The 20,636-nt window shown below is 32.2% G+C and overlaps 1 protein-coding gene across 9 annotated transcripts in view; it reads left to right on the forward strand.

Moving 5' to 3' along the window:
- LOC134847911 (cGMP-inhibited 3',5'-cyclic phosphodiesterase 3A-like) overlaps positions 1-20,636 on the forward strand; it is a 109,226-nt gene that overhangs the window by 39,565 nt on the left and 49,025 nt on the right. For all 9 annotated transcript variants that reach the window (XM_063865189.1, XM_063865187.1, XM_063865188.1 and 6 more), the window contains 2 exons: positions 5,720-5,853; positions 8,558-8,768. In XM_063865189.1, coding sequence (XP_063721259.1) covers positions 5,720-5,853; positions 8,558-8,768 — 345 coding nt within the window. The remainder of the gene's footprint in view (positions 1-5,719; positions 5,854-8,557; positions 8,769-20,636) is intronic.

Raw genomic sequence — 20,636 nt, forward strand, 5'->3', positions numbered from 1 at the left:
TCAGATAATATCATCAAAATTAATGAGGTCAAAATAGTAAGACTCATCTGCTTATTATCTAATCGGTCAATTTTAACACTAATGGCCTGTTTTATTTTCTTTCTTTGAGATTTTCGCGATTTACTTGAGATTTTGATTACTCAATTCTGATTGGCTGAAAGTAAGCTTAAATTAATTTCAAGCATTTGGTCCTTTAAGCATGAGGGACGCCAGGGTCTAGGACAACAAGCCGACGGGACTTCAAATCGAAGGGACTTCAGGCCGAAAATTAAACTTTACAAGCACCTCAAATCAATATTTTTTCATCTCTCAACGTTGCTTTTCAAAATTTTACGCTAGTTTAGTCCATAATAAGCGTTATTTATGACAATGAATCACTTAGGATTGACATCCGTTAATAATATCAGCCGGTTTTTGAAATGCATAAATTATAAACAAGAAATTTGCCTTTAGCCGTGTTTTATTTTTCAACTTTCCTAAACATCATTTGGAGGTTTAAATTTTATGAAAAAGCTGATAAATACCGACTAAAGATCATGAAAATGAGAAAATCTTCAGAAAAGTGTTCAAATTAATCTTATTTCATGACTTAATGAGAAAATGTTTGGCTTGAAGTCCCTAATTTTACGATTCGGCTTGAAGTCCCGTCGGCTTGATGTCCGGCACCCGGGACGCCACCCATTCTAATGGGGACCGACCTTTTACCAGAAAACTTTTAACATGGACCTTTTACCAGACTAGATAAAAAATTTGATTGACGGATGTATTGACGCCATTTAGTCTGGTTAAAGACAATGTTTTCACGGTTTCTCGGCAAAATTTTGTTTGTTTTAATCGCTTCCTTTTCGAATCTTCCACTAATTTACACTTATCTTAATTGAATTATTGCATTGTGGTCTGGTAATAGACCTAGCCCCCATTCTAATAACTGTTACACCCATCATCTGCCAAATTCATTCTTGAGTTTCAATTAATTGTAGTCAAAACGGCATCGCGTGAAAACTAAAAGCGCACTTTTGTGACCCGTGGCTGCAACTAGTGGCATAGAGTGAAGCAATACAGAAAATGAGGTACTCCAGGGCAAAATGCTTTTAATTAAAACTAAAATATGTGTTTTAGTGTAGATTCTTGGGATTCTACGCCCTTTTTTTTTTTTTTACAAAAGTTAATTAATTAATTTCATTTATTATTTTTGTCATTGTTTTTTTTATGTTTACTTCACGAGAAAAATAGCATAAAGTTGAAACTATTTAGAATGAAAATGTCCTTCTCGCAGGAAAAGGCAACAAATCTGAAACAATATATAACTATGGTTTTATTACGCTTATTGTGAAAACCACAAAAAAAACATGTTTACTAATAAAAAAAAACAATTATTATTCTAAATGTGGCTGTTAAAAATGTGGCTCGGTATAATTCATTTTACTTGAAAGGAATTTTAAGATGAAAGCAACTCAATCGAAGTTATCACACCACTGCAAACACCATTATATTATTTTTTTGAAATTAGATCGCAGATTTTACTTGGGCAGCAAAATGTTTAGAATTTGGATATTTTGTTTAATTAGTCACAGGCGTCGAGGGAGGAGGGAAAGCTCCATTCAGCTTTTTAGAAGTCCCGCTCCGCCTATTTTATTTCGCTTTTTATATATTTGCGGCAAACAAAACTCCTTTCACTTTAATATTGTTTTACGGTTCTCCGTCAAGTTTTTGTTTATTTAAAGACCTTTATAAAAGCCTTTTTGACAGGTTCATTAAAAAATATATATTGCTCATTTTTAATTAGGCATTTGAGGTTTTTAAATTTTTGTTTTCAAAATGTTTTTTACTTTCAATTGGTAAGCTTTTTGTATTGGGGTATCACATAAATTACACAAATTGCCGCCGCAAAACAGTCGATCTGCAAAAATCATTTCTTAAATTTGATTTTGAATTCAGAAGCATTATCTCACAAAAACGCAGTTTTTGATTGTTGGTAACTATAAATACAACTTTAAATACAAGTTGTTTTACAGACACCAGTCTTTCCCGCACTCAGTAAAAAGAGAGGGAAAATAATCGATTATATTTTACAATTATAATTGTACTTTTATCAAAATTATAATCAACTATAAGCGCCAGATTTACATGTTTAAGCGCTTTACAATTCATTATAATGAAAACAATTTTCGTGACATTATAATAAATTATAATCAATTATAATTGATTATAACTTTTCCGAAAATCTCTTACAATCTCTTATAATCTCTCAACACCTCATAATCAATTAAAATCTATTATAATTTCTCGAAATCTTATAATCAATTATAATCTATTATATTAGATTATAATTTTTTTTTCAAAAATCTCTAGAGATGTCATTTCACTCTTGGCTTCACCTGAACACAAAGTTTTACCACGAAACAAAAGTTTAATAGAGATCCCTTTATATTAGTTGAAAGATACGTACCTTAGTTTCACGGTAGGTGAAATATAACTCTTCTATATAAATCATGAAACTAAAGCAATGTGCTAATGTGTTGCTGGTCAAAAAAATTAAAATGTGCATCATGAAACAACTATAATCAAGAAGAAATGAAAAAAACTTTATAAATTTGAACTGATTTAAAAACTGTTAAAACAATTTTTTCTATTTTTTACATAAGCCAAGGTCTACGAAAAGCATAAAATATAAGCAATACAGGTGGAAGGTCGAAGACAAAATGGGGAAACAAACGGATTATAATAAATTTTATTCGATTATAATTGGGTTTTTCTGCAAAACAAATAAGTTGGAAATTCGGACAAAATTAATCGATTATAATCATTATAATTGATTATATTTGATTTCAAAAATGAAGATTAGATTCAATTATTAAATGATGAAAATCAAATTTTTCTCAATTTTTGTAAGACTGGTACTAAAATCATATTATACTGGATTATTAACGCTTGAAACTGAATGCGGTTTGCCTTATAACCCGATTTTTCCGATGCTCAGCTAGCGGGTAGGGTTTGCTCAGGTATGGATCCTACTTCTTCATAAGTTTCTTTACTTTCCGATCAAACCGATCAGATCCTTGAACCATTCAAAAAACTTTCCCGCAAAATTTTCTCTCTGCAAAAACGAAAGAGCAACTGATGTGTAGGAAAGTGGGTTTGATTTCGTAAAAAAAAACTTAAGCATTTTGAGTTTCAGTTCATTTTTGAGATTACAGTACAGCAAGTGATGCAAAAATCGAACACCACAGGGGCAAGTCACTAGCCGAGGACTCCTCTAGTTGTTGCCCTGGACGGAATTTTTAGAATTTGAGATTTTTAGTATTTGTTTATCTTACGATGCGATTTAGCGAAGTAAATAATACGAAGCAAAGTGATTGTTTTTCTTATATGGGTCGTGGTGAATTTTGTTCGATTTTTCTCCGGAAAAAGTTCTCAGCATTTTATCAGGCTTGAGCTTGATTTTTTTTGTGGTTTGACTTTTCACTTTTTAATTCAATGAATGATAAACTTTTAAATAGTTTGTGATTGTTTCATTTAGCAAAAAATCTTAAAATTGTTTAATGCTCAAATTTGATTTTTTCTTCAATTTGATTTTCAGATTTTTTTAAGTTTGGTTCATTTTCTTTGTTAATAAACAGCAAAAGAGTAAAATAAGCAAAAAACGTGAGTGATTTCTAGTTTCACACATGGACTTTATTTTTATCACGGAAAATTCAGTTTTTTCTCTATGGGATAACTTTTTAAAAAATACCAATCGCAAACAATTCTGATTAAGAATTTTCGTTGAAGTTGACGTGTTGTTTTTTTAAGTATAAAAAAACAGTGATTTCACATATATAGTATTTTAGTCTTAAATTTACCTAACGCAGTTTGAGTTATAATTTTTGCGAAACTCAGATAGTTTTTCCTATTAAGTAGGGCTGTTTCCACTATCAAACCAAAAAACTGAAAAGGTCTCGAAAAACTTCAGTGAGTTCTCGTTTTTTCATGGACTTTAACTTCTGAATTTGCAGCGGAATAGAAAAAAAACTCATTTTTTCCGGTCTTTTCTAAATGGCCCAACTCCATGAAAAATTGCTGATCATAAACAGAATTTAAAGTTCGAAGAGCTTCAACGCGATAAAATTTAGCTTCTAAATTTTTAAGTTTAAATTTTTTCAGACTTTTTCAACAGATTTTTTCAGTTCTTTCACGCTTTTACACTTTATCAATCTTCTGTTGGCTATGCTGTGAATTTAATACAAATAAACTATATTCAAGAACAACCGGAAGCTTGCATGAAATATTTTCTCACTCTTAATGAAACTTTTTCGAGGTTAAGGTTTCTGGCTACGATGGCTTTTTTGACATTTTCAAAGTTCTTAAGTTAAAAGGATTTATGCCAATGCCGTTGACAATTTGTAACAGGCCACAATTCATAACAGGCGACAATTCGTAGTAAGTGACAATTCGTAACAGTAGATTAAGCGGGGAACACCGATTCATGCGCAGTATTCCTCTCATGCCGGATGTAAGCGTAGCGGAGTGAAGCGGAGCAAACGTATTCTATTGCCAAAGCCTTGTGACGAATTGTCTCTTGTTACGAGTATTTGTCCTACCAATTTCTGCATTCACAAGTTCTGGTAATTCAGAAGCTCTCTAAGTTTTTTATAGATTAGATTATTGAGGTTCAAAAGCTGATTGTTTTTATTTCTCGAGTCACTGACACATTTTAATAGAAATTAGCCTACTTTTGCTGACGCGTAGCAAAATTGTGATGGGTTTCAAAGGATTTAAAGTAAATTTCCTTAAAATATTCATTTTCTTGTAAAAAGATTGGTCATTAAAAAGTTCAGTATCAAGATCTATTTAACAATCTTGCCCTTCCCCCCATTGTATTGTATCTACTTAAAAATCTCCAACCCTGTAAATAAAAATAGTAAATTCGCACTAAAGCGTTGTACTGTATATAAAAACAGTAATTTCGCACTACAACAATGCATACAAATTCGAATTTTGCTGCATTTTGATTGGTCGACAATTCGCTGCAAGTAATATACTTACCAATATCCTCCTTTCTTGAAAGGGGGAGATTGTTAAGTAGATCCGTTTGGTCATTAGAATTTTTGAAAAGGGCAGCTGTAATGTACGGTGATTTTAACTTTCATTCTACAAAAAAGATTTTTAAAATGGAAATAAGGTAATTATTCTGCGGATTATGTTTTCAAAGATAAGTTTTTGAGATCGAGCGATACGTCTTTCTTCCCAAATAGAAAATTCATTGCATTGTCACCTTCATTAAATAAAAAAATTCAATTAGTTCAAGAAAACTATTATCCACCGCAAAAATCCGTGTAGGTTTAAGGGGATACTGATATATCAAAAGCTGATTGGGATGCTGATATTTGTGTCAGCGGTTATTGTTCCGACAACTCTCGATAGAAAGGCAAAGAGCTATGAATTTGGTCTGGATTTTGGTATCGCGAAAAAATTCTTAAGAGGTTATTTGGCATCACATTATCGTTCTTTTTGATTACCACAACTTTCGCTCAAAATGTGTTTTAAAAACTTGTACAAAAAATTCTTGAAAAAAAATTACTGTTGTCTTTTTAGTAAGTGCGAAGAGATCAAAATTATTGATAAGCTATCAAAAAATAAGATTAATGTTTGCTAAATAAAGTAAAAAATACAGAAGAAAGTTTTTGATTGTCGAGTATTTGCCGATTGCATTCAACAGTGGTGGTGCTCGTTGTTTTAGTTTGAGGAGTACCAGGGGGCGATTGCGATCGGGGACTGGAGTGGGTTGTTGAGTGAGGCTGACGGACTTCTGGCAGACCTCCTAGTCGACCACAGTCCCCAGTCAGTGCAGTCCAGAGTCAGGGCAGCCAGAAGGTCAGCTAGAATAACACCTACAATATTCTAGATCTTTCTAGAACGATTTTTCTATTAGCAGACTAATAGAAGGCCAAACATCATAAGAATAGAACAAGGGCTCTCGCGAGAAATCAGTGAGCAAAGACGAGGTTTTTTCTCAATCAAAGTTTTAATGAATTTGCATTAACAAGCTTGATTTCAAGCTTAAACAAGCTTGATTTTAAGCTTTTGTTTTTCAGATTTTTGGATACTGAATTCTGACTGTCTTTCATACCTGGGTTGGTTATCTGAAAATTACTATTAAAGTTACATAAAATTCCACGCATGGTGTCTGGGAAAAAAGTGAAAATCAAAAAAATGCTTTCAACTTTTGTTTTTGTTTAAAGCTCAATTCAATTCCTTTGTTAAATGGAAGGCAAACTTCGCCATCAAACAGCAAAAGTCTACAGACCACAAAAAAACGTGATCGACTTCTAGCTTTAAATGCGGAATTTAGTTTTCAGATTTCCCAGAATTTATCTATTATTGATCCTGTTTTCTCCAATTGAGTTAGTTTTATCAAAAAGTGTCAGTCATTAATTTCTTTGTTTACTTGCGTTTAATGATTTTTTTTTTCCAAAACTTGTCCGTTTTAAATTCGTTTTTGTAGCGAAATCACTTCTATGCTCAAATAATGCTCCCAAAAAATGCATGAAAAAAGGAAAAATTTTGTCTGTTGCGTATTGTTTTGTGCAATCAAAATTTTTCAGACGATAAATTTCCCGTGACAAAATTAGGTGAACCTAGCTGTTTCAACTTTGTTTTTATATAGTAAAATAGGGCCATACTACTAAAAATCAGGCCACAATTTTTAAATACTAATTTTTTCAAAGCAAACCCGGATTGAATTTGCTGAGCTAATCAGTCCTGTTTCAATATTATAACAGCAAAATTTCATATTGCGGCGTCTGTAGCTTAGATCCAACTTAAAAAACTTAATTTTGTCTTATGGCGCTCTCTCAAATGATGTTTTTGTATAGAAAAGTTCTTCATTTGTATTTCTGTACAGTGTTGAATTTTTGAAGTGCTTGAATTTTTGGTGAACCGTAATGACAAGAAAAGGATTGCAATCGCTTTTATACAGATAATATAGCAAAAAAAACATAGTTTGAAATGAAAAATTCTTAAACGTCAATTTCAATGGGTTGAAAATAATACTGATAAAACAGATTACGTAGAAAATTATATTCAAGATAACCAACAATAAATAAAATTGGAAATAAAATTGGCACGTATACTTTACAATTCGACTTCATGTTGATGTTTGACTTCAAAAACTATAAATATAAAGTTATTGGTAATTTTTGTGCACCAAAACTTTTTTTTGTGATTTGGTTTTTCAGTTATATGTCATTTGACTGGCAAAATTGTGCCAATAACTTTGACAAAATCTTTGCATGTTTCTTCTTTTCTTTACAGCGGGCACCCTAAGATTTGCAAAATTTTAGAGAAAAGCCCTTAAACTCAATAGTTTGCGGTAAAAAAACTTCTCTGAGCTGGCTCTTGCTCTCTAGTTTTGAGGGAGATTTTCGAAAAATTCTCGAAAGTCTCGAAAGAAAACGAAAAAATAAATAAATGAATAAATAGTTTTGCTAATTTTTGTTAAGATTTTGATGGACTTCATTTAAAATCAATATAAATAGTTTTTAGGCAGTATAATCTATTCCCCCCCCCCCAAATTTCCTTAAATCCATTCTGGTAGAATTACGCATCTAATGGACTGCACATCAAATCGAATTACGCATCTAAATGGACTACCGTTTATCAAATTTTACTTAGTGTTTTATATATATGCAAAACGATTTAAATCAATTTCAATCTCAAGTTTGTCAGTGCGGGGAGGAAGAGAAAAGCTTTGTCATCAATTGTTCAGCGTAAAATCAGAAAAAAACTTCCGAATTTTTGTTGTTTTCTTGCATGTACAACCTGAGATGTAATTCTGCGCTTCTGTAAGCTCTGTCATATAGTTAACACGGTTACCAAAAAGGTTAGGTGTAACTTGTCTAGGGTAACGACTGTGATTTGAGATTTGAGAGCGGTAATTACACGGTTATCGTATGGGTAGGAAGCTAATTTTTGCGCAATTGAACAACAAGATTCTCTTTCCTTAAAAAAAAACAGATGTATCGAAATCCAAAAGCAGCAATGTTAAAAAAATTCTGCCATCAGAATTTTCTGCCAAGAAACTAGATAACAGCAATAAAATTATGTTTGCGTGTTGCTTAAATCGCGCATTATAGATGAGAGAAATCTATGATATATACTCAAAGCAAAGTAATTTGAGACGCCTTGCAAATCTCTGATTTAGTATCTAATTGATTTGTCCAAAAACAACACTTCAAAGATTTCATCGCAGAAGAGTCAATAAAAACTAAATGTGTGAACCATCGGCTAAAACTGATGTCATAAAATTTTTGTATCAAGAGTGTAATTAAGAAACTTATTATATCAGCTTATTCCGTGTGTGTGTAGATTCTTACAAACAGGTATATATTTTTAACAAAACTTTTTAAATAACGTTTTTAACTGACATTGAACGAAATTGACAGTGAAGACATTTATTTAGGTCGTGGTTTTTTCTTTTGTCAGGCAAAGACGAAAAAATTAATAACGCTCAAATTTGATTTTTTGTGTACTTTGGTTTCTTTTTCAAGTTCAGTTCAAATTTGTTTGCCATGTTTAGGTTGATCCAAGCAAGCGGACAAGCTCAGATGGCCCAGCAGCATGCCATGGCAGTAGCTGCAGGACTAATCCCCCACCCGCAGAGGAGGAAAAGCACTATCGGGTCCCACTTCCATACCTCAGGGGGCAAACAGATCTGTGACGAGGAGGGCAATCCAACGGCAGAACACGCGAGGTTCTTCCACCCCGAAAGCAGCTACGATCATAACATGGTCAGTTTGAGTTTGCTCTCATCCATGCATAGTACATTATGATAGTTGTAGCCCGGGGAAAAAATGAAAAGTGGATTCCATACCGAGGGTTTTTGAAAACCTGATTGATAGATAATTAATCACTATGAGGCCGTGGCTCCCGTGATTTTTCTGAAAATTTTAAGGCACGTAAAACCTTCTTCAGAGACCCTTATTAATTTTAGGGACCCAACTATCATATTTATAACGGGCTTATTTTAACGGTAATGCACCGCTCAGATCTACGTAAGACCTAAAGACTTCCTCTTTATCACAGTTATGGTGCTTAGTTACCCGACCTGCAAAACTTGAGATTGAATTGTTTAAATTGATTTTTATAAAGATAATATATTTTATTAAATCTATTCATGGTAGACCATTTAGTTATGTGCATCTAAATACTGCCTCCTTACTACAGTTAAGCGAAGTTCAACTTACCGGATCCCGGAATCTCACCGTTTTTTTTTAATATCAGAAGACTCCCCGAAGCCCTCTGAGTTTGAACCTGCCAAAATATTTGGTGAAAACTAAAGTTTAGGCAATGGACCCATAAGATTTTTTTATAGAAATTTTCACGCCTTCAAACTGCAATAAATTTCATTTGAAATACCGTTGATTTCTTGAAACGTGAAAATCTGCATGATCGTGATTGAATTTAGTCAGTGGCATGTGAACAACTAAAACACGCATTGAAAGAGTAGTTATGAATTTTTATTCTATTCGAAGAATTACATCGTTCTTGAATTTTAACATTTTAAATAAGTATTGAAACAAATACACAAAAGCGCAACTACAAGAACGCACGCAAGCACGCGCAAACGGGTTCCAGGCAGAAGTAAACGCGCGTGTATGTATAGACGTGCAGACTTGCGTGCGTTCAAGTAGTTACGCTTTTATGTATCTGTTTCGATTACTTATTTAAAATTTTATAATTCAACAATGATGTAGTTTGTCGAATAGAACGAAAAGTCCACAACTTCAGTAGTGATCCTGCGTCAAAAGCAGCCTTTGTCGAGCCTATCAGTCAAAAAACTGTCTGATGACAAGTTATGTGGTCGTGTTATGTGCCGTGAGCGATGTGCACTGTTTGGTATTGAAGCGTTTTTAAAACTTTGCGCAGATCTGAAATAACGTTAAAATAAGAATAAATTTTTTGTTGATATTTTTCACATTTCTTAAAGTCAGATTTGGAATCTGCACTAAAAAAGCATTCAAAAAATGTATGATTTCTTGTTCAAAGTCGGAATCCGGTAAGTTGAAGTTCGCCCCACAGTTATGGGGCTTAGTTACACGACCTGCCAAACTTGAGATTGAAATCGTTTTGTATAGATTTTTATTAAAAATAATATTTTCTATAAAATTGAATCACGGTGGACTATTAGATACGTGCGTGAATCTAAATACTTCTTCTTCACCACTGTTATGGGGCTTAGTTACCCGCACTGACAAAATTGATTTTGAAATCAGTTTGAAACAATTTTTATGCAGATAATATAGCGCAAGAAAACCTATTTTTACGGTGAACATTCAGATTTGCAAATTAACATAGAAAATATTAGAACGGATTTGGACGGTAAAAAAGACTTTATTGTCTAGAAATGGGTTTTCAAATGGGTTTTCACAAGTGAAATCTTCATCAGAGCTACAGAGAGCAACTGTCACTCAATGAGTTTTTTTTACAGTAAATTTTTGAAAGAACGGACTTCCATTCAAATTCTACAAATGTTAGGTTTCCTGCCGTTATGAAAAGAAGAATCATGCAAAAGTTTTGCAAACAAAAATTGACAAACAAAAAGTGACAAACAAAAGTTTTTCAACATTTCTTAGAAACTATTTTTATTATCAACGTTCTAGGCCCAATTTTGCGAAGCAAAGGAACATATAGTTGAAGAAATCAGTTAATGATTCATTTTTGACGCTCATAGATTCTCTGCACGCCAAACATCAACAAAAAAAATTAATCAAAAAAGATACCTTTTTAGGTTATTTCCAATTTTCTTTATTTTTTGATAGCCGAGAAAGTTTCAATATAGTCTATATAAAATCAATTAGACTCTGTACCATCTCGGATGAGCATCAGTTTTGCGGTGTAACGAAGGGAGAGGGAAAAGGGAAAGGAAAAAATCATCAATCGAAAAACTAGATAAAAACCATTTTAAACTGATTAAATTCATTTCATGTAATTTCGGGTAATTTTTACTTAAATATATCTTTTTTGACATGCACAAATTCGAAATCAAAATGTTATAACCAAAATTTAAGGGCGATTCATTCATGCGGGATGGACCGAATGCGCAAAAGAGAGGTCAGCTAAACAGAATTCTTAATCCATGTATTTGCAAGAAATAGACATTAAAATCGGTCAGTTTTAACAGTTTAAAGGGCATTTATTGCATGACAGTTTCCGAGATTTAGTCCTTTGCTGATGGAAAATTAAGAATCAAAAAATAAGTTAGACTGTAAGCGCTTTAAACAGGTTTAAGCAGCTTTGTCAAATGAAGATTAATTTCAGAACTTTTACAGGAAAAACAAAAATACAGGAGTCTGGAAAAATATTTGTTCATGGTCTTTATTCTTTTGTTTTTATTCCTTTGGCTCTTTTCATGTTTTCTAAATATGTTTGAAATTTTTCAGAGAGTGTTGAGGTATTTTTTCGAGCCATTTCTCAAATTTCATCATTTTTTCATCAACCTACGACTAATTTTTTTTAAACTATTTTTTATCAACCTACACAGTCCCAGGTTGAAATTGCACGGATCCTTGTCTAGAGAACAAATTTAAGTTGAAATTGCACGGACCCTTGTGAATGAAAAGTGCTTTAGTTGTTCTTGTTTAAGGATGTTTCATGTTTCTTGCTTCTTGTTACTGTTTTTCTTTCCCGAGAAATTGATCAATTTACTTGTGCTTGAGGTGATACTTTCTCTTGACGAATTTTGTTGTTATAACTAGTCATTTTGGAATCGAGTGTTTTTAGCAATCATAAAGATATTATTTGCAAAAAATATATATATTGAGCTCTGAGCGTTTTGAAATGTCCGTTTGTTGGGTATGAAGTAAAAGAAAAAATGAAGAACTGATTTTGAGAAGTTGTCTGTTATTAGCCGAAATAAAGCTTATACGTTAAAGGTAGTCGGACACATCAGAGTTCTTGTTATGATATGAGCAATTATGTCTATCTTTGGGAGAAAGTAATTTTGTATCATAACCAAAAGATGTGCTATAATTTTAAGAGAACGTTTTGAGCAACATTTAATTTCGGACATAATCTCGGTCAACGTGAATAATCAATTTTAGAATTAATTGCAGTTTTTGTCATGCAGATAATGATTGCATGCCGCATTGCTTATGGTTAGCTCAGCTCGACTTTGAGAATATTTCATATTTTCTTCATCAGTTGGTCGTACAAACGTAAAGCCGGGTTTCAAGTACTTCTCAATTTCAACAACCAAAATGAATGTCTTCTGTAATTTGTTTTTTTTTTTGTAACTGTCAGTGAACGTAGTGAACGTCGTGATATGTTTATCAATTTTTTAAATCTTTTTTTAAAATTTGATCTCGCAAAGTTTGACTTTTTGCTGTTTGATTTTTTGAAGCTTTTTAAATTCATTTCAATTTAATTTGCTAAAAGAAGGGCAAATTTACTCTACAATTAAGAAGGCGGAAAGAGAACCAAATGAATGATTAAAACTGGATTTAAGTTCAAAACTCAACATTAGTTTTAATATTTTCCAACGGAATGAAAAAATAGCTTTTGATAGCTTTTGAAATTGGGCTAACTCTAGAAAAAAATCTAATCGTCAAATTTTTTTTCAGGTTTAGTTGAGTTCATTTACACTTTTTTAACTGTTTGTTGGATATGTTTTGCTGAGCAGTTTTAATCGTTCCCTAGATAATATTCCGTTTTTGCTGCTGACTTTCATTAGACATTATTGAGCTTATCGAAAACAAAACTGATCTTCGTTGTAGGTTTTTATGCTGAGTAACACTATGATAACAGTGGTGGTTTCTTCTACGTCTTTTGTTTCTTCCATTTCCTTAAAAAAACATAATTTTTAAACTCATTATTCGAGCAAGTACACCTAACTATACGGGTAAAAAAAATCAAGGGCGAAATTAGACGAAAACCAATATGGTGAAACTAGACAAAAAACCCAACACTGAAACCGAGAAATTAGACGAACAATCTCTTTTCCCAAAACACATCAAGTAGGCAGCCAATTTAAAAAAAATTCAATTTAAAAGCAGATTATTTGAGAAATCCCGGAAATGTGTTGCAAAAAGTTTCAAGCAAGCTCGCAAAATTTCAAGCAAGACAGTATTGAGCTTATCGAAAACAATACTGATCTTCGTTGTAGATTTTTATGCTGAGTGACAATATGATAACAGTGGTTGTCTCTTCTACATCTTTTGTTTCTTCCATTTTCTAAAAAAATCATTAGTTTTTTCTCATTATTCGGGCAAGTACAACTATACGGTGAAGAAAAAAACAAGAACGAAATTAGACGAAAACCAATATGGTGAAACTATACAAAAAACCCAACACTGAAACCGAGAAATTAGGCGAACAATCTCTTTTCCCAACATACATCAAGTAGGCAGACAATTTAAAAAAATTTCAATTTAAAAGCAGATTATTTAAAAAATCCCAGAAATGTGTTGCAAAAAATTTCAAGCAAGCAAGCAAAATCAGCTTACTTGAAGCAAAAATGTCAAAACTTTACTTAATTCTTGTTTTGTTTTATTAAAAATTGCAAGTTAGCACATTGTAACGAAATGCAAAATTGCGTTTTCAGCTTTTATCATTTACCTCAGGCGGTAAAAAACAAGCGAATTGCTGTCTCTGTTGTGTTCTGAGGGAATTGCGAAGTCCTAAAAAACGGTCAACAAAATTTTGGCTGTATTTGAAAATTTGTTTCCACCGTGGCATAAAAAAGAGAAGTGCATTTCTCGAAAAGCCAAAAGGTTTGTTTATATTAAAGAACTGCTTATTTCGCAGCAACTAATGGAATGATCAATAATTCTGAGAAATGTAGTGTTATGTTTTTTTTTCTCATTTTATTTCCAGGTTGAATTTTTTTCAACTTAATTTTAATACTAAATTTCATCACATTCTGCTTTTTTTCAAAGTATCAATCAGTCATGAATAATTTATGTTTTGTGTATCAAGGATAAGATCGGTTTTTGAAAAATTTCAATTTCAAAATTCTGCTGTGAATAAGTTCAAACTTTCAATTATGATAATTTAAGCGTAAAGAAAACGGCTTGTGTATTAAGGCAAAACTCTGAATGTTTTTACTGCTCTTTGATTGTTTTATGTGTTTTTTGAACTATAATTTTTGAACGGCCATTATCAAATATGAAGTGTTAAGCTTTGAGTATTGGGAGTTATGATGACCTATTGGCTCACCTCATTTCAATATGGAACAGATTTAGATTGCGGGATAACTCATCAAGTATGAAAAATATGCTTCACGCTGTCAGCTTTATATATGAAGACTTCAAAAAGCGCATAAATTTGTCGAGAAATGGCGAAATTGGAAATTTTAAAATCCCAGGGCTTCACTAAAAAAGTTGCAGGCGAAATCTTTTCTCCTATTTGGTAGTCTCCAGTTTTGGGAATTCGATCAAGGACTTTTTTATATAAAGGCCTCAAGAATTGGTTAAAAACTACAATTTCGATCGCTAAAATTGGCCTGAAAAAACCCATACTTATATGTTCATTACTTTATTTAAAATTTCGAAAAGATTGTATCAGGTTCAATAATCAGTTTATTCAAAAATGAGTTTTATGTGGCCATTTTTGCTTGAACTCGCCCACGCGCACCTTTATAGCAAAAATTATAGCTCCTCCTATAATTTGATTTTGTATATTATTGCGGTTTCGTTATTCACTTAACAGTAATTTCTTTAAAATCAGACTAAATTTGGTTTTCTGGTTTTTCGAATTGAAACGAAGTAGTGCTCAATTTTAAGCAAGTAGTCGTCTATATGGTGCAAAAGTCCTCTAAGTCTAAAGTATGACCTCTTTGAGAGCACGAAATTGTAACCGTGCAAAGGATATATGATTCTAATGAACTCAGAAGAACCAATTATCAGGGTCATTTTAGTACCTTTGAGAGCCCTTTGATCTTAAGAGCCCAAGATGGTCACGCGTCAAAACCAAATGAATCTTCTATGATAAAATACGTTGTTCCCCTATTATCTTGTTTTGATACAGGCATATACGATTTATTCAACCTTTGCTCCTGTATCTCAATATCTTAAGAGTATTTACAAAGATAGGAAAATTCCTTTTCTGGGGGTATTGATTTAACAGGAAGATATAATTTGAGCAGGAAAGACCGCATTTCCATTTCAGCGACCTTCTGGACAATTTTTTTCTTTTCAAAATCATTCGACCTTAGCAGATTGACAATTGCTGATTGAGCATAGCGCCCAAAAACTCAAAATTATCCTACCTTTTACCAATACAATTGCTCCCAATGCACTGAAACATTCAAATCTGACGTCTGCGAATCGAATTAAAAAAAGATAATCGGTCTGCAAAACACTTAATCCATAATTCCTTCAATTTCATTATTGCACCTTCTGTTTTTTACTCGGGAATCTAATCAAATCATTCAAAGTATTGCTTTTCTACTGAGTGGTTTTTTAATCTAATTTGTAAGGATGGTGAATTTTTGTTATCATATTTGTTGGCTTTTGTTTGAAGATCGTCAAATATCAAGATTTCTATGCAGTAGCCACTACACAAGTCACTCAGGATTATGAATCGCTTACGCCAGAATATTCGATTGCGCAGTTTTTGTTTCAATCTACGTGAATCAAAATGAACAAATTTCCTTGAATGGCTGGAAAATGCAAAATACGGGATTAAAAACCAGACGATTTTACTTTTTAATTTTCCTCCTATTAAAATAAACTCAGTTGGCAAAGATATCGGATTAAAAATTACCACAATTTGATGGTAAATAAATTTTTACTCAATGTTTTATCAAGTTTTTGCTATGGATTCTTTTGGGACCTTTTGTAGCCGTCAAACTCAGGTATGGAAACTTCTCTACAATAGTTTCAAAAAATATATAATTTTCTGATTTCATTTAACTTCAGTGCGCGTAAGCAGGAGCTGGATCGCCTTTTCCAAAACTTCGATCTTTTTACTGCCCAAATGAACATCCATTCAGGTTTGACCGGCCTTCAAACATTTTTATTTACTGTTTTTCAACTATTTAAACAAGAGCTAACAAAACTTGTCCATTAAATTAAAAACTGATGAAAAACGCTCTTGCTTAAAGAGCATTTTTTAATGAATAATAAATTTAATAAATTTAATTCACGCTCAAGTTTAGTTTTTCGGGGTTCGACTTTTGATTTCGCCTTAGACGAACTTCAATTCTTATTTTGTTATAAGCAAGGCAAACGTACCATCGAACTGTAGAGTGAACAAAAACGCGATTGACTTCTGTTTTCGGACTGAATTTAATTTTCAGATTTCCCAACGAAAAAATTTACCTTTTGATTCAGTTTCGCAACTTGGATTAATTTTATCAAAAAGTGTCCACATAAATTTTTCTTGAAATTCAAAGAGCTTTAAGGTCATATAATTTTTGATTGAATCAGAAGCTTTCTCAGAAAACAAGATCGTTTTTCTTTCTGTTTCATTGCGCTCATTGACTCTTTTCCAAGTGTCTGTTGGATATGTTTGAATTTACTTGATTAATTAATGAATCGTTCCCATTCTATCTTTGTTTTCTTTGATAGTTTTATAAAAAATTACGAAAACTATTTGAAGTGATTTTGGCTCCCTTCCATTTTGTCACCCTCTTAAAAAATTAAAAATTCAAAATGTCAAAAACTGTCTTTACGACAAACTTTTCACACTCATACGACCTACTGCAATTAGAAGTTTTAGAAGTTCGTAAAAAGTGGTTTTCGTGATTTGAGTTTCAGAAAAAATCTAGTTCTATTCAAAGTGATACTTCAGCGTGAAAAAGTGAAAAAATGGCATTTTTTGTCTGTAAATTGCGCCTCTGAAACACTTGGACAATTTTCTTAGCAGTGGTTTGGGAATATGAAAGATTTACATGATAATTTTGTTGGTATATCAAATACATTTTCTAAGCATATCAAAACATTGAAAAGACCCATTTATTGCCTGCCAAAACTGATTCGTTTGGCATGAAGAAGCACTAAGCATAATGGTAAGTTGTTCAATTTGAGATTTTGAGATAGTGTATTCGATCCTTTAATTTCAGCACTCCCACTGCCTAATCGATTTCTAATGCAATGTTGGATGCAATATCTTCACGAAGTGAAAATTTTAGAAAGAAAAATCGGCTTTGATTTGCAAATAACATAGTTTGATTCATTAAAAAACGCAGTCTGGAATGCGGGGAAGCATACAAAACGAACCGTCTTCAGACAAGCTTATCAGCTTTTGATAGCTCTTCTGCGAGTCGCAGAAATTAATTATGTAAAGAGTATCATCGCAAAATCAAAATACTTTCTAGTCTATTGAAACTTTTGATTAGGATCTTCCAATTTCAATTTCAGATTTAAATTTTGTTCTGAGATTGATGAACCCCCGATTGCATTTGCTTGATTGAAGTATATAGCACGCTTATTCCAATATTTTCAAACCATTTAATTTTTTGAACCCGTTAACCAAAAAATGCTTGCGGGTGAGAAATGTTTTGAGCTCAAGACAACAATTTTTTTTCTGACGGTAACATAATTCACGTTGAAGTAACTTCGATCGACTTACGCAAATTTTAGTCAGTTGTCTTGCTTCGTTATATATTGGAAAAAATAAACCGCAACATTTAACCATTTAAAAAAAAAGTTCTATCACTTTTTTCATTAAAATATTAACAAATTTTGGCTAACACTTATTTTTGATTTAAGGTTTCAAAATGTAAGCAAGCAGTACTACACAAAATGTTCCATTTATTCTTTTAAAAGTCAGAAACAATTATTTGAGAACGAAGTCTTGGACAGAAGCTATTCAAATAACTGGTTTTTACATTTGATGAAATTTTTCTCTTGTCAGTTTAGTCTAAGAGTTTTCTAAATATTGACAGAAAAAAAATCAATAACCAATAAAGCTGATCAAAAGCAGATAAAACTAAACTTTGAGTAGATAAAACAGAAGTATACTGAGACGCAAATAAAAGTTGGCAAAAACGCAAAAACGCTGTAAAAACACTGAAGAAAATTGTAATCACACAAATGTACCAATAACGACTATGGCCACCGTGGGCCATAAAAATTGCTCCAATGCGACTAGACATAGAGTTTATAAGTTTTTTAAAAAATGTCCTGGGAGATGGTGACCAATCTTTTTTTTATTGCGGACTACGGACTACTTACTAGCTGAAGTAAAGACCGATGAAAATGGTGTCTCATTTGTTTCCGGACCTATGCAAGTTTTGTCATAGCCAGTATTTCAAAATGTTTTTCTACGGTCCTTTTTTTCGCAATCAGCAGAAAAACTTACAATTTCTAGGACTTTCGAGTATTTACGGATCATCTCAATAGCTTGGTTTTTGCTTTTTAGATAAACTAGGCATTTGTGATGTTCGTTCAGGTAATATTAGCGATTCCCCAGAAAAAATATTTTAAAAATTTGTTCACTTTTGAGTTCAAGTTTGAATTCTGTAGTTCACAACTTAATAATAAATCCAAGTTGAGAAACACCAGCTTTACACTGCATTTTTTGCATGCCAACTTACTTCTGAGCTTCAGTATATAAAACATATTCCGTTCAATTTATCTATTTTGAAAATCTTTCCATAAACTGGCTCCTACTCTGTTGTCAGAGAGCAAAAAACAGGCCGCTTTACGAAATCTTTTGTGACTCAAACTTAAAACTACTGTTGAGAATTAAAAAACAGGCTAAGATAAATCGAACAAAGTCGAACTGATTCTCTTGTTAAGTATTGAGGTATGCAGAAAAAATTAGGAGCAGCAATAAAGCTGATTACATGTGTTTTTAACCAGAACAGACACTTAAACTTTTTTTGTATTTTCAGACCTTTCCTGGTGTCTATTTTTTTACTTTGATGCTTTTTTGCAAGCGCTCTTTGATAGAAAAAAGAGTAGAAACGCCTGAAGAGGTTTGTTTCCATAGAGGATCTGATTTTCAATCTTCAAATCAATAACGGATAATCGCACTTGACAACGGTCTGTTTTTTGAGCTTTGAGCGTTTTTCCAGAACTGGTGTAAATTTCTACCAATTTTAACAAAGAAGACCTGTAAAAAAGCTACGCTAAAGATTAAACTTTCTGCACCTTAGTCTAGCATTATTTCTAATTTCATATAAACGAAATACATTAACAACGGTAAACCTAAACAACACTAAAAGGATTTTTTGAGCGAAGGATAACTGCTCTCATGATTTTCTTAAATACCTGAAATAAATTGATGAATTGATTTTGCTCAAGGCTTTGTTGTAAAACAAGCAAAGCTGAGCAAATAAAAAAACTGAAAATGATCCGTTTCTGGGATGCCAGAATATCTTCAATATCTTCAAAACGAATTTATAAAAATGGAACAAAAATGTGAATTCGCCAAGTGAACTTCGACAACCCGGCGCAATTTATGTGCCCCTGTTATTTTATCTTCGATATCTGCAACTAGCACAGTGCCCTCTGTACATACTTTAAATATCGCCGATTGGTTCAGCCAGAAAAGCTTTCACTTTTATGAGTAATGAATGCAGTGAAGACTCTTACATAGGTCTCGATGATTTATTTTGTTTTTTTTTCAGGAAAAAATCCTAAAATGCCCTAGTAACTACAGATTTGCATCCATAAATTTTAATGCATTTTTGAATTCACTTAGGTATATATGCACTTTTTGAGTTAAACTGAAATTCATCTGCTGAAAATTACGTAAATAGCACTCTCCGAAAACGAACGTGGAAATGGCGCAAAAAATGTGAACTATTTCTAGTTTCGAAATTGGAATTTAATTTTTAAATTTGATTTTCAGCGGAATAAAAAATTATCAATTGAGCCAGTTTTCTTTCTCTTCATTCATAAATTGTTCTAGAAATACGAAGAACTTAAAAAGTATCTAATTTTTGTTGAAATTCGAAAGTTGAGTTTTTTTCAACAAAGCCAATGTTTCTTTTCTGTTTACGTTCGTTCATTAATCTTTTTTAACTGCTAGTTGGCTGTGTTTTTGTAGCGCATAATTTCAAAAAAAGTCTGAACAAACTTGTGGCAATTTTTGGCTCTCAATTTCATCGATGCAATTTTCCATGTAATGTTTTTTCTTCATATCGAGTTTTTTGTTTATATAATTTTTTTAAAGAAAAAAGATTGAATTATTTTCATTTTCAAAAATTAGCAGTCTGACTTTTGATTCATTTTTGAGTCAGCTACAAAGTAGTCAGCTGCTGAACAAACAATTTAAAAAAATAGGATCTCCGATACTAAAAATGTAAGTAACTTTACATAAAGGTGATTTATTCATCGTAAGATTCAAAATTGAGTTTTTACTTTAAAATTTCCTAGTGTAATAAAACATCTATTAATTCATCTTTCTCAAAAGTGTGCAAACAAAAATTCTTGTAATTCAAAATCATTAAACTGTAGTTTTTCCATGGATTAATTTTGTTCCGACCATTGAAAATGGGGTAATCAACGTCTTTTGTTTTCTAACAAAATCAAGTACGACAAATCTTTATCGAAATGCGTCAAACGATACATCATTTCAAATTTTTCCCAGTTTTGAGAAAAACCTATTTAAAGTTTTTAAATATCGAAATAATTAGATCTTAAGAAGAAAAATTATCATTCAAATAAAGAAAAAATAGGTTTTAATAATAGCTTTGTAAGCTTCAT

This window comes from Symsagittifera roscoffensis, chromosome 6 (genome assembly GCF_963678635.1).
Source record: "Symsagittifera roscoffensis chromosome 6, txSymRosc1.1, whole genome shotgun sequence".
Taxonomy (NCBI): Eukaryota; Metazoa; Xenacoelomorpha; order Acoela; family Convolutidae; genus Symsagittifera; species Symsagittifera roscoffensis.